Genomic DNA, 12,009 nt, shown 5'->3' on the forward strand with positions numbered 1-12,009 from the left:
ACATGGTCGAAGGCACACAAGGAACCAGAATGACCCAGATGACAGCCCACTTTCCAACTACCTGTATTCTGGACTACTCTGCACAGCATCGGCTATGGTTAGTGAGCTGCCCTCCTTCAGGCCATCATAAACGCTTCCCTAAACCCGTCTCCTGTTTTGTGTTCAGTGTCCTGACTCCCAGTTTTCTGTTTTGTTTTATTTTCTGACGTCTGACAAGCAACTAAATGGCTTGAGTCATTATCTTTGATCCTCACTTAAAAATCCATTGGATCTTTCTGCCTCACTTATGGGAAACAAGCCGTAGATATCACCGTATCAGGATGGTCCATCTCCTTTTTCTTAGACACCAGAGTGACATCAGTCCTGAGAGACTTTTGGGGACCCACCTCTCCTTCTTGTCTCCCTATTGTTGGGGTAGGGGAACAACCTTACTTAGCTACTCCATTAGACCCCTCTCCTTCCCCTAGGCTGCTTTGTGTTCTCTTGTTTCTACTAATCATACCCTGCTTCATCAATTTCCTCTCTCTAATCAAACCAGTTAGGTGTAGGTGTTGTTACAGAACCACCAACCATTAGCCACAGTGCTGGAGGCACAAAGACTCACAAACATCCTAGGCATTTCAGGAAGTCGATTTGGATCCATGTCAAACAGCATCTGGCCAGGTCCAAGAGACACTGGATGGTTCCACAGATCCTGGAGAGCAGGGACACAGCCATCTACTCCAGGATGTGGCTGTCTACCCAACTTTCTCAGGATCCCCTAAGAATCCCATACTCCAGGTCATCTAGATATAGTCTTGAGAAGTCAGTGCCCCCATCCCTGTCTCACCTGATATTTCCCTTTCGTTTCCCCGCCTTTTTATAATAAGCAAAATGTGGGAACGTTAACATTCAGGCATTATACCAGCCTGCCTCATGTCACCCGGCAAGATGCACCTGTCAGCACTCAAGCAAGGGCCTAGCCAGTCTACGGCCGTATGTCACTACATCATGTGCTATGTGGCTGCTGTAAGGCTCTGGACACATGCGCCAATGCCACTTTAAAATGTTGTAACTTTAAAAAGCAGTGTGAGAAAGAAAGACGTCATGTGACAGAGCTCAGGTGTGTGTGGGATTTATTGGGAGGAAGTGATTGAGAATGTAAGAAGGGGGAGGGGAGGGGAGGACCAGCCTCTGGAGACGGGAGCAGTGGAAGAGAAAAGAGGGGTAGAGAAGCACACACACACACACACAGAGAGAGAGAGAGAGAGAGAGAGAGAGAGAGAGAGAGAGAGAGAGAGACAGACAGACAGACAGACAGAGAGAGAGACAGAGAGATGGGAGGTGGGAAGGGCCCTTTTAAAATGAAACGTGGTGACTACACAGGAGGTGCTCGTAGTGCTGAGGATGTGTACTCTAAGATCAGGCCAGTACATATGCCTAGATACTAACACGTGTACTAGCGGGAAGGGAGCTGGTCCAAACAACCAACTCCAGGCAGCTGCAGGAACAAGTGCTCCAACACTGTGCAGGATGTGGGCAGGACCAGGAGACCCTGCAAGGGACAGGGGTTGTTGGCAGAGCCTGAAAGAGGAAAAGGGTGAGGAAGGAACTGAACACCACTTGTCGCAGACGCTGGAAATTAACTCAGGGTTGTTGGTTCCTTTCTAAGTTCTGGGCCTGAGGTCAACATGGTTGACCTCTAAGTGTGCATAGTCCCATGAAGGCTGAGGAACATGAAGACAGACATACCCAGAGCCTAGATAGGAACTGAGTCTACCTGCCAGGGCCCAAGCTTTGGGCAGAGGCACATAGAGGAGAGACAGCAGGGAGGGACCACAAAGACAGGGTTCAGGCTCAGAAGCATGAGCTGGTGCTGCCGAGAGGACGGGAACCTGACACTGTCTGTCCACAGGCCCCTGTGCATGGTCAGGTCATACAGTTAGTCACTGCCACTGTACAATCCAGGCACACACAGCCAATCAGAGCATGGATGCCAAAATGCACATAGAGACCCACATACAGGCTTAATTCCTGGCTCCCAGGAAGAAGCATCACCACATGGGAAGTTCTAGTTTCCCTTGGGATTTGTGACTTTGGCCATAAAGAGTGGAGACTGAGTATCTGTGTCAGAGATCATCATCAGGAATGGCCTGTCAAAATGCACTTCAAGAGGGTTCAAAATTAGAGCCGATCCCATCAACATTATTCCTGTGGCAGCCGCTGCTTCTGTGCCTGTCTCAGCCACGTCCAGCACAGCCTTGTGGACCACCTGTAGGAGAAAGACATCACTCACTGGAGACCAGGGAGGGCAGGAGAGGAGATTCCTGGAGCAAGCATTGACTGCTGGCCTCAGACACTGGTGAACTTGTTTGTTCCTGCCATGAGCTCTATCCCTGGGGTTTCCAGGTCTCTGCTCAGGGTGTGAGATGAGGAACGCCCTGGGAAAGCTCAGTCTCTGAGAATCTGTGTTGTCCTAAACCCACTCCTATCTGGAGGATGGGAGTAGGCATTGTCGGTTCTTATTCCACAGGCAGCTTCTCAGGAGACCCACAGGGAACAGCTAGGCACTGGCAGTCAGTGCAGACTTCAGCTCCCTCCTGCTCCAGTCTCCTTAGGACATATAATAGCAATGCACATGGCATGACTTCTCTTTCCCAGACTGCCATGCCCTGCTGCTACAGATTTCTACCTAGCACTCAAGAGCAGCCAATGGGCAGAACACAAGGCATTGTCAAGCTGTGCATCTGGGAATGTAGTGTGAGGTCCTGAAGTGTCTTCTCCCATATTCATAAGCTTTTTGTCACAATTTCCAGTCAACCCTTGCTGTTTCCTTTACTATGGCTATTATCTGCGATAGTCAAGAAGTAGCAGGCCAATTCTGCAGTGAAGAAGCTGAGGATGTTTTCATTCTTCTACAAGTCGACAAGTTATGCCAGAACCATTTGTTAAAGAATGAAAATAGATCCATATCTATCACTATGCACAAAACTCAAGTCCAAATATTTAAAAGACCTCAATTTAAATCTGACTACACTGAACCTGATAGAAGAGAAAGTGGGAAGTAGCCCATGGGTTATGACTATGCACACTTACAGGTCAACCATGTTGACCTCAGGCCCAGAACTTAGACATGGGCACAGGAGACTACTTCCTACGTAGAACCCAAGTAGCTCAGATAATAAGAGCAACAATGAGTAAATAGGACTTTCTGAAACTGAGAAGCTTCTGTAAAGCAAAGACACTGTCGTTAAGACAAAAAGGCAACCTACTGACTGGGAGAAGATCTTCACCAACCCCACATCAGACAAAGGTCTGATCTCCAAAATATATAAAGAACTCAAGAAACTAGACATTAAAATTCGAAATAACCCAATTAAAAATCAACTGAACAGAGGTTCTCAACAGAAGAATTTCAAATGGCCAAAAGATACTTAAGGACATGTTCAACTTCCTTAGCTATCAGGGAAAAGCAGATAAAAACAACTTTGAGATACCAACTTACACCTGTCAGAATGGCTAAAATCAAAAACACCAATGATATCCTATGCTGGAGAAGGTGTAGAGTAAGAGGAACACTCATCCATCGTTGGTGGGAATGCAAACTTGTGCAAACACTTTGGAAATCAGTGTGGTGGTTTGTCAGAAAACTAGGAGTCAACCTGCCTCAGGATCCAACAATACCACTCTTGAGAATATACCTAAGAGATGCTTAATCAAACTACAAAAGCATTTGTTTAACTATGTTCATAGCAGCATTGTTTGTAATAGCCAGAACATGGAAACCACCTAGATGCTCCCCAATAGAAGAATGCATAAAGAAAGTCTGGGACACCTACACATTAGAGTACTACTCAGCAGTAAAAAAAAAAAAAATGACATCTTGAATTTTGCATGCAAATGGATGGAAATAGAAAACACTTTACTAAGATAACCCAGACCCAAAAATACGAATATGGTCTGTACTTACTCATTAGTGGATTCTAGCCATAAACAAAAGACATTGAGCCTATAGTTCGTGGTTGTAGAGAAGCTAAATAATAAGGTGAACCCAAAGAAAAACATATATAGATCCTCCTGGAAATTGGAAGCAGACAAGATTGCTAGGCAAAAGTTGGGAGCATGGGGGTGGGGTGGGGTGAGGGGAAGGGTAGAGGGGTAGAGAGAAGAGAGAAGGGGAAGGATGAGGAGAGCTTGAGGGAATGGGATGGTTGAGATGGAAGGAGGGCAGATATGGGAGCAGGAAAGAAAATATCTTAATTAAGGGAGCCATTTTAGGATTGGCAAGAGGCTATGCTCTAGAGGGGTTCCCAGGTATCCACAGGGATGTCCCCAGCTAGGACCCTGGGCAATGGAGGAGAGAGTGCCTGAACTGGCATTGTCCCTTAGTCAGACCTATGATTGTCTTGATTATCACCATAGAAACTTTGTCCGGTGACAGATGAAGATAGAGACAGAGACCCACATCTGAGCACTGGACTGATCTCCCAAGATCGAGTAGAAGAGTGGAAGGAAGGAGAATATGAGCAAGTCAGGACTGTGAGGGGTTTGGTCCACCCACTGAGACAGCATGCCTGATCTAATGGGAGGTCACCAAAGCCAGCTGGACTGGGACAGAATGAGTATGGGATCAAACTGAACCCTAAAATGTGGCTGACAATGAGGCTGACTGAGAAGCCAATGATAATGCACTGGGATTTGTCTCTACAGCATGTACTGGCTTTTTGGGATCTTAGTCTATTTGAATGCACACCTTCCTAAGCCTGGATGGAGTGGGGAGGGCCTTGGACTTCACCCAGGGTAGGATACCTTGCTCTCTCTTAGGACTGGAGTGGGAGGGGAAGGAAGATTAGGGGAGCAAGAGGGAAATGGGAGGAGGGGAGGAAGTAGAAATTTTGAATGGTATTATTTGTACAGCAATAAAAAAATAAATAAAAAGTTCTTCCCACAAAAAAAAAAAAAAGAAACGGAAGCTGGAAGTGCTTTGCCCTACAGAGGACTGTGGGAGGCATCTGCATTAGAGCACTGGCTGTGGACAGTGAGGCTGGAAGAGCAAGCACAGGTTCTTCCCTGCCCTAGGCTCCTGGGTGAGGACTTTTTTTTTTTCAGGAAATAGAGGAGGGACAGGCTGCATGGTAGCCAGCAGGAGGATCTAGGTTGTAATCATCTCACTGAGGATGAGGGAATCTCAGAAATACAGGCTTTCTCGCACATTTGCTGCCCCCCCCCATACACATGGCCCTCACCATCCACATTCAGGCACCCATGGGAATCACCCAGTGTGTCTTGGCTTACCCGAGAGACTCTCAGGTCCTTGGCCCCTGTGATCCCAGACAGGTCAGCCCGCATGGAGAAGAGTTCTCTGATGCCCAGCTGTTTAAGGATGTCCTCCAGGGTGTAGTCAGTGGAGATGGAGAACTTGGGCAGGTAGAGCTCGTCAATTATGCTGAGAATGGAAAGAGAAATGTAAGAGTCACTGAACTGTATGTTCCCCTCAGCTCACACTGTAGCTGGGGCAATTCTCAATAGACAGCCCTCTCACTGGAGAGAAGCCCTCTTTCCATCCCTGTGTACATCCCATGATTTCGTTTTTCTATTGCATTAATTATCAATGAGTGCTGGAGAGGCAATGGGGCTTGGTACCAGCTGTTCCCTCACTGAACATGCTTTGCTCCCAGATCCACAAAATGTGGACTCAGACGACATTTAATGAGTCACTTATTTGAAAATGCACACCCCACCTGACTCTAGCTTTCCCTATTCTTGGACAGCCCCTTCTTAATGTCACCCCTTCTCACCTTTTAGCAACTGAATCATGACTAGATGCATTTCCACATCCTCACTCTCTCATTCTCAACTACAGGGTGAATACACAAGGCTAAGAAACTTAGTGCTTTAGTCTCTGATATACTCTCTGGTATAAATCAGAGCAGAGCACGCAGGAGGTCTTCCCATCATCATCCCGCGATGGTGACTGAATGAGAGATGAGTGGATGAGATGGTTGCACAGGGCAGAGCTGATTCTCAGAGCTGATCTCCTCCCACCCTCACTCCCAGCTGCCTTCCAACACCTATGCAAGATTCGGTGTAATTACAGCCAGGTCGGCACATAGGAAAACCAGTGTCTGCTCTAGCCGATGTCATCTTGTGAACAACAAAAGAATGACATTAAAATCAGGCCCCAAACTACCAAGTCAGCAGAGAAAAATTTGCCTCCTCACTGAGACCTGTCTCTGCTGACTTTCTAATCCTCACATAGGGAGATAGTATGACTCTGAGGTCCATGAACACTGGACCTCAGGCCATAGCAGGATGCAGAGCCAGGCCAGCTCTGGTTCCAGTGGATACACACCTGGGCCTCAGAGACTCCCTCCACTTCCTCAGGGTCTCTGGCTGCAGGCTGGCTTCCACCTGCTGCATCCTGCCCTCGTCAGGGAGGATGAACAGGGCACTGGCATTGCCTGTGTATTTCAGCTCCACCACAGTGCAGGCCAGCTCCTCATCCCGGAAGTAGGGGGTGCTCAGAAACTTAAGTTTCATCATGGGCACCTTCACAGTCCTCTTGTTGTCCAAGTGGAAGTCAGACTCAAATGTGGAATCAGGGTCAAAGGGTGTCCTCCATTTCCCTAAATGTGGAGCCGGTTAACAATTGTAACATCAGCAGAGAGATTCCACCGCCACCCTATTTTTGCCCAGTTCCTAAGTCTTGACAGTAATCAGTCCATATTCAGCCACAGAGTGTCCCTTTCTGGTTGTTTAATCTAGATTAGTAAAAGGCTTGGTAGATGCAGAACTAGGAATGAGAAGTGACCCACAGGCTTAGTGTGGAAAGGGATCTCATAACCAAAGCTTCCCTACATAGATATCTGAGAAACAGGCAGGGATCTGAGGCTGGGTCATGTCATAGAGACGTGAGATTGAAAACGATGAGACTGGAGCCTGTAGAGAGATGAAGATCACCTCTCCTTAGGAGGAACCATGTCTAGAAGGTGGTCATTTTGGGACAGGTTTTAGGGAAACAGGATAAGAGAGACTGTGTTCTCCAATACCCTGATCTGTTGATGGTGCCCTTCAGTGTGAACCACCTTAATGGAAATCAGTGCCCAGAGCCGTGAGGGGGTTTAGACTGAAGATCGTGAGATCTGCAACTTCTCAGTGCTGGATTACCACGATCCCACATTTAAATGGTGAAGACATGGGCGAGGAGTCCTCTTCTCCCACGTGGGCTCTGTGCACATCCATGAATCAAAAATATACTACTCAGATTGGCCCACATTCCAAGTACATATGGCTATCTGCATTACACCCTAAAAGACTTGATACTTTGACAATTTCTTGGGCTCAGGATCCAGCAGCATATGTACACTTCCCCACCTCACAGTCAAGCGGCCTTGGAGCATGAGTCCTGTGGTCAGCAGAGAGCCACACCCTGTAGCCTCATCCTTCAGCCATCCCTCTGCTTCCCCTCGCTTCAGACTGCAGAAGCTCTGGGATCAGCCTGGACTCCCATCCTCTGCCTTCCTCTGTCTGCAGCCTATTGGTTTTCTGTCTATGGTGTCAGATCCTCACCTTCTCTACCCTAACTAGCCAGAGTCCAGAGTCCCAAGTCCATCAGAGGTCTAGTCACATCAGTATTTTCATCGGGCCTCATCTTCCGTGGAACTGTTACCTCACTCTTTGGTCTTTCACACAGGGTTTTGTGGGTGTACAGTCGAGAAGTCTCCTCCAATAAACCCTTACCCTAAGTAATTCCAGCCTAGGGTCCCAACTCTCAACCCCAGATTCATTTCCTGGCAGTGTGTCTTCAGCACTATGACCCCGCACACTGCCTGGGCTCCTAATTTTACAAACTAAAATTCCACGAAGCTGTCAGGCACTCAACACAAACCACTGGCTGGCTGACACTTCCTTCTCACTAATGGCTTCTCCTCATTCCTTGCTTTTCCAGGTCCAGCATGACAGAAAAGGCTCAGGGGAGAGATCCTGTAGAGAAAGTCCCCATGGGTCACTTAGATATTTGTCAGCCATGCCACTTTCCCCTCAAGGCTAGGACGGCCAGGCTCCTTAGGTCAGGAAGTCCCCAGAGCACCTGGATCCTTCTAGAGAAGGAGGTTCTCTGGCCTACGGACTTTGTAGGAGCCTATTAGACATGCTGGAGTGGGCTGAGTGAGGGACCCCTTCTGCGGTAGTTTGAATGCAATTGTCCATAGGGAGTGACACTCTTAGGACATGCGGCTCTTCTAGGAGTTACTGTAGACATGTTGCCCCATCACAGCAGTAGAACACTGACTAAGACACCGTCTCTACAGGGAGAAGCCCTGACTTCTGCACACTCAGATAGGAGTGGACATGTGCTCAATGTAGTCTGCTAGCCAGTAAGTTTATGTCACAGTGAAATTTAGCTCTCTCAGACTGAAAACTAAGGTGCCCTGTGGTGTATGTATCGGGAAACACACCCATATTGAAATAATCACAAAGGAAACCAAGAGCTGCTAGTAATAAGAAGTTAGGCACCCATGTTTTTAAGGCCATGAACCTGTCTTTTCCAGTGCTCAGTGTATGAACACAAGGTGCACAGCTAACACCCTCCCCAAACACCCCCAAAACAGAGCCCATCCTCACCTTTAAAGTAGATGTAATTCACCAGCACCATTAATACGCTCTCATCTAGGGCCGAGATCAGTTCCTTGATCTTCCCCTGAGTCTGATTCCTCACGTAGTCATTGATGATGTTTTTGGCCTCATGAGGTTGCTGGAAGTTGGCACTTGAGGCCTCAGCCTGGTACAGCGCCCTGGCCTTCTCCTTGAACTCTGCCAGGATCTGCAGGCGCTTTTCAACAAACATGGTGCTACCTATGCTGATCTGCAGCTCCTCATTTGGCTGGCTGAGCATGAGGAGGAGCTGCCCAAAGCCTCGGTGGATGTCTGCCTCAGGGGTCTCTGTGAGATTGAACCTGAGACCTTCTAGAATCTCTTGCAGGGTGTTGTTGCTTGCTCCCAGGGAAAGGACAGCCAAGGCTGCTGAGATGCTGAGTGGGGAGAAGACAATGTTTTTATCTGGATTCTTCAAAACCAGCTCCTTGTAGAGGCTGAAGGCAAAGTCAGTGTTGATGGAGGCCAGTGTTTGACTGTCCACTAGTGTCCCATTGTTTTTGTCTTCTTGGACTGTGATTCCTTTTGTACCACAAAAAGGTTGGCAGAGAACAGCAGGGCAGAATCCAGCAATCAAAAGTACAAGAGAGAGAAGGATGGCCATCTTCTCTGTTCTCCTGGCTGAAAAGAAAGATCTTTACAGTCTGGGAGGGCCAGGTAGTGTCCTGATCATCTCCTAGTCCTCCTGCCTGGCCTGTATTATGTCCCCGCTCTGCTGCCCCTTTCTGCCTTTGGGGCCATCCATAGGAGATGCTCTGGCCACTCAAATGGCAGCACCAGATCCCATGAACCTGGATAAAGTAATGTTGTAGTAGTCAATTTCCTAATAGAGAGTCAGGATCCATAGAGATGAAGGGACATGCCAGGGTCACAAATGAAGGCAACAAAAGACCTTGGGATGGGCAAAAGCCTTGTGTAATCTTAGTTTCTTTTCTTTTCACTTGCCATAAGGACTCATTAGAAATCAAGGAATACTCTTAATCTGCATTTGTGCTCCACCCACCAGCACCAATTTCTAGTCAGGACTCAGTAAGGGATCTTTAAATTAAATCAGTAAGAAATGGCTCACCCCAGCCTCCAGATGATATGTTCGTGACATCTCACATTCGGGGCTAAATCTGATTCATGTTTCAGGGCATGGGGTGGGCTAACTGAGAGGAAGTCAGGTAGATATCTGTTGCAGTGCCAATGACTTGCAACCCTTGATAATAGACATTAGTAATAATAAGATTTGGTTCTTTCAGTCCAGCCAGAATTCCACATGATGGTTTGTATCTCAGCTTGTATGGCCTCCTAGGAAGTAGAAAAATGAATGGCTTCCCAGTCTCTGGACCATGTTTCATTTTGGCTGTCAGGATTGACATCTCTGGGGAGCCTGGTGAGTGGCCCAGGACACAGTATTAGTGAAAGTGTCAGGCTTATTATGGTAATTGGGAGCATTTGTAGGGAATATTCAGAGGGCCAGCTCCTCCACACACCCATGGAGTCGGAGCGGCAAGCATCCTGAAATACCACATTTGAAAGCTTGTAATCAGGGTAAACACTGGTGCCCAACTTTAGCCTCTGACCCCCATAGGTGAGTTCAGAAGAGAACTAGAGACACGAGAGGAAAGGGATAATGGCGAAGACGGATAGCGAGGAGAGAAGACAAGATGGGGAAATGAAGTAGGAGTGAGAAAGTGGAGTGAAGAGGGGGCAGGAGAAGAGGCGCAGGAGGAAGGGGTCAGATGAGGAAGCCAAGGGGAAGGTGGAGGAGAGAGAAGACTAGAAGAACCTAAGAGGAGAATGGAGGCAGCAGGGGGGGGGGAGGTGTTGGAGCTGAGCCACAGGTCTCCCGGGCTGTCACATGACTGCAGAGGGTGCAGGGTCTTCGGCTATCTCTACCATGTGTTTCCTGTCAGACTGTTGCTTCCATTTCTTTGAAAAATCGTTCAACTGTATTTTACCTCAAAATTATTTTCACAGAAAACTGGCTATTCTGTTTGTGCAGGTGACTTGGCTATGTAGCTAAGCTGTTGTCTTCTTTTCCTGGCTATGAGAGGGTAGAGCCCTTCTCCTTAGCCATCAATTCTGCTGGGGAAGTGGGGTTCCTGATACCAAGGCACCTCCTGTCAGCTGCAAGTATGGCAGTGCCATCTCCCACAGGGGCACTCTGCATCAGTCCTGTCTCCCCACAGCTATAAAAGCAGCACCCAGGCTAGTCAAGGTCTCAATACTTCCTCCCTGTGAAGGGTGGTAAGGAACAGGCTCCATTCAGTCTCTAGGAACAGAGCCCATGGCACCCGCATCTTTCATAGACAGGAAGACTTAGACTGATAAGAAGATTTATGGGCACCCAGAAATGTCCCCTGACTCCAACTCAGTGCCCCAGGAAAACTCCTCACCCCCCATTCCAAACAAGACCCAAGGTCACTGCCATTACTGCAGTGATTTCTTCTTCCTCAGAGAGAAGGAATCATGGGCATTACCTGCAGAGCTGCCAGCGTCTGTGACAGCGGAGTCCAGTGTTTAGGGTCGTTTCCCTGCTGGGGTGCTGCTCTCTGAGGCACACTCAGGTCTATTTATCCAGACCAGGGCACCTCCCACCTCTTAGGAAATACTGGCACATACAAGGTGCACTCTGTGATCAGACCGGAAGTTGGCAAGCAGGATGATTTCTATTAACATGAATTTAGAAACTCTAGCTAGTAAAAAACACTTGTCACTGTGTGTCAATAAGGCAGCTGCAGCTGGATTTCAAGGCTATGGCTTCTTTTCCTGCAATGGTTCAAAGTTCAGTGTGGAGATGGGGAGTAAACAGAGGTAAAAGAGACCAACTCTGTTCCATCTGTTTAACCGTCCTGTCTGGCAGCAATGGACATATTCTCAATGGAGACTCGCACAGCCCTCTTTGACATTAGACATCTGAAGGGAAGCTGCCTTAAAGGAATCTGTGTCTGCAGAGCCTGGATGGTTGATCTGAATTTCAGTACTGGAGAGGGATGGGAACATAGCAGAACCAAAGGCTAATTACCTTCTCATGGGCTAAGTACTGCCTCTTTGGAACAGCCATGTTTGCCTCCTTCTCTGTCTGAAGTCAACCCCATGACAATAGATTCTATTAACTTATAGACATCTTACAAACACTAAGAATGCCAGCAGACAATGTCTTCAGTCAGCAGAGAAGCTCCCCATCTTGATGCACTGCCTCTCTGAGGTTCCCACCCCTGCATCTTGAACTTGCCTTGATTTGTGATTTTCTCTGTGTGGTTACGCTATAACGTTTTCATGAGTCTGCTTCCACACTGAGACATGGAATTTGGGTAACCTAAGTCTGTGCTCTTAGATCATTCACATTCAAAATGGCTTCGGCATAAATCTTTCTTGAGGATTACAACT

At 47.7% G+C, this 12,009-nt stretch overlaps 1 protein-coding gene across 1 annotated transcript; it reads right to left on the bottom strand.

The window, feature by feature from the left end:
• Positions 1-1,098: 1,098 nt before the first annotated feature.
• Positions 1,099-11,255, bottom strand: LOC125398443 (serine protease inhibitor A3N-like). The gene is made up of 5 exons (XM_048431206.3): positions 11,100-11,255; positions 8,602-9,252; positions 6,332-6,605; positions 5,275-5,425; positions 1,099-2,251 (listed from the first exon to the last, which is right to left on the bottom strand). Exons 2-5 carry the CDS (start codon positions 9,233-9,235, stop codon positions 2,051-2,053), a joined length of 1,260 nt encoding a protein of 419 aa, XP_048287163.3. The 5' UTR covers positions 9,236-9,252; positions 11,100-11,255; the 3' UTR covers positions 1,099-2,050.
• Positions 11,256-12,009: the final 754 nt, after the last annotated feature.

This window comes from Myodes glareolus, chromosome 11 (genome assembly GCF_982192425.1).
Source record: "Myodes glareolus chromosome 11, mMyoGla1.1, whole genome shotgun sequence".
NCBI classification, from domain to species: domain Eukaryota; kingdom Metazoa; phylum Chordata; class Mammalia; order Rodentia; family Cricetidae; genus Myodes; species Myodes glareolus.

Excerpts from the sequence above, each read along its gene's own strand:
- LOC125398443 (XM_048431206.3), bottom strand. The coding sequence starts at position 9,235 with ATGGCCATCCTTCTCTCTCTTGTACTTTTGATTGCTGGATTCTGCCCT. Across the intron at positions 6,606-8,601 it reads GAATTACATCTACTTTAAAG|GGAAATGGAGGACACCCTTT; the intron begins GTGAGGATGGGC and ends CTCCACATTTAG. Across the intron at positions 5,426-6,331 it reads AGGGAGTCTCTGAGGCCCAG|CATAATTGACGAGCTCTACC; the intron begins GTGTGTATCCAC and ends TTCCATTCTCAG.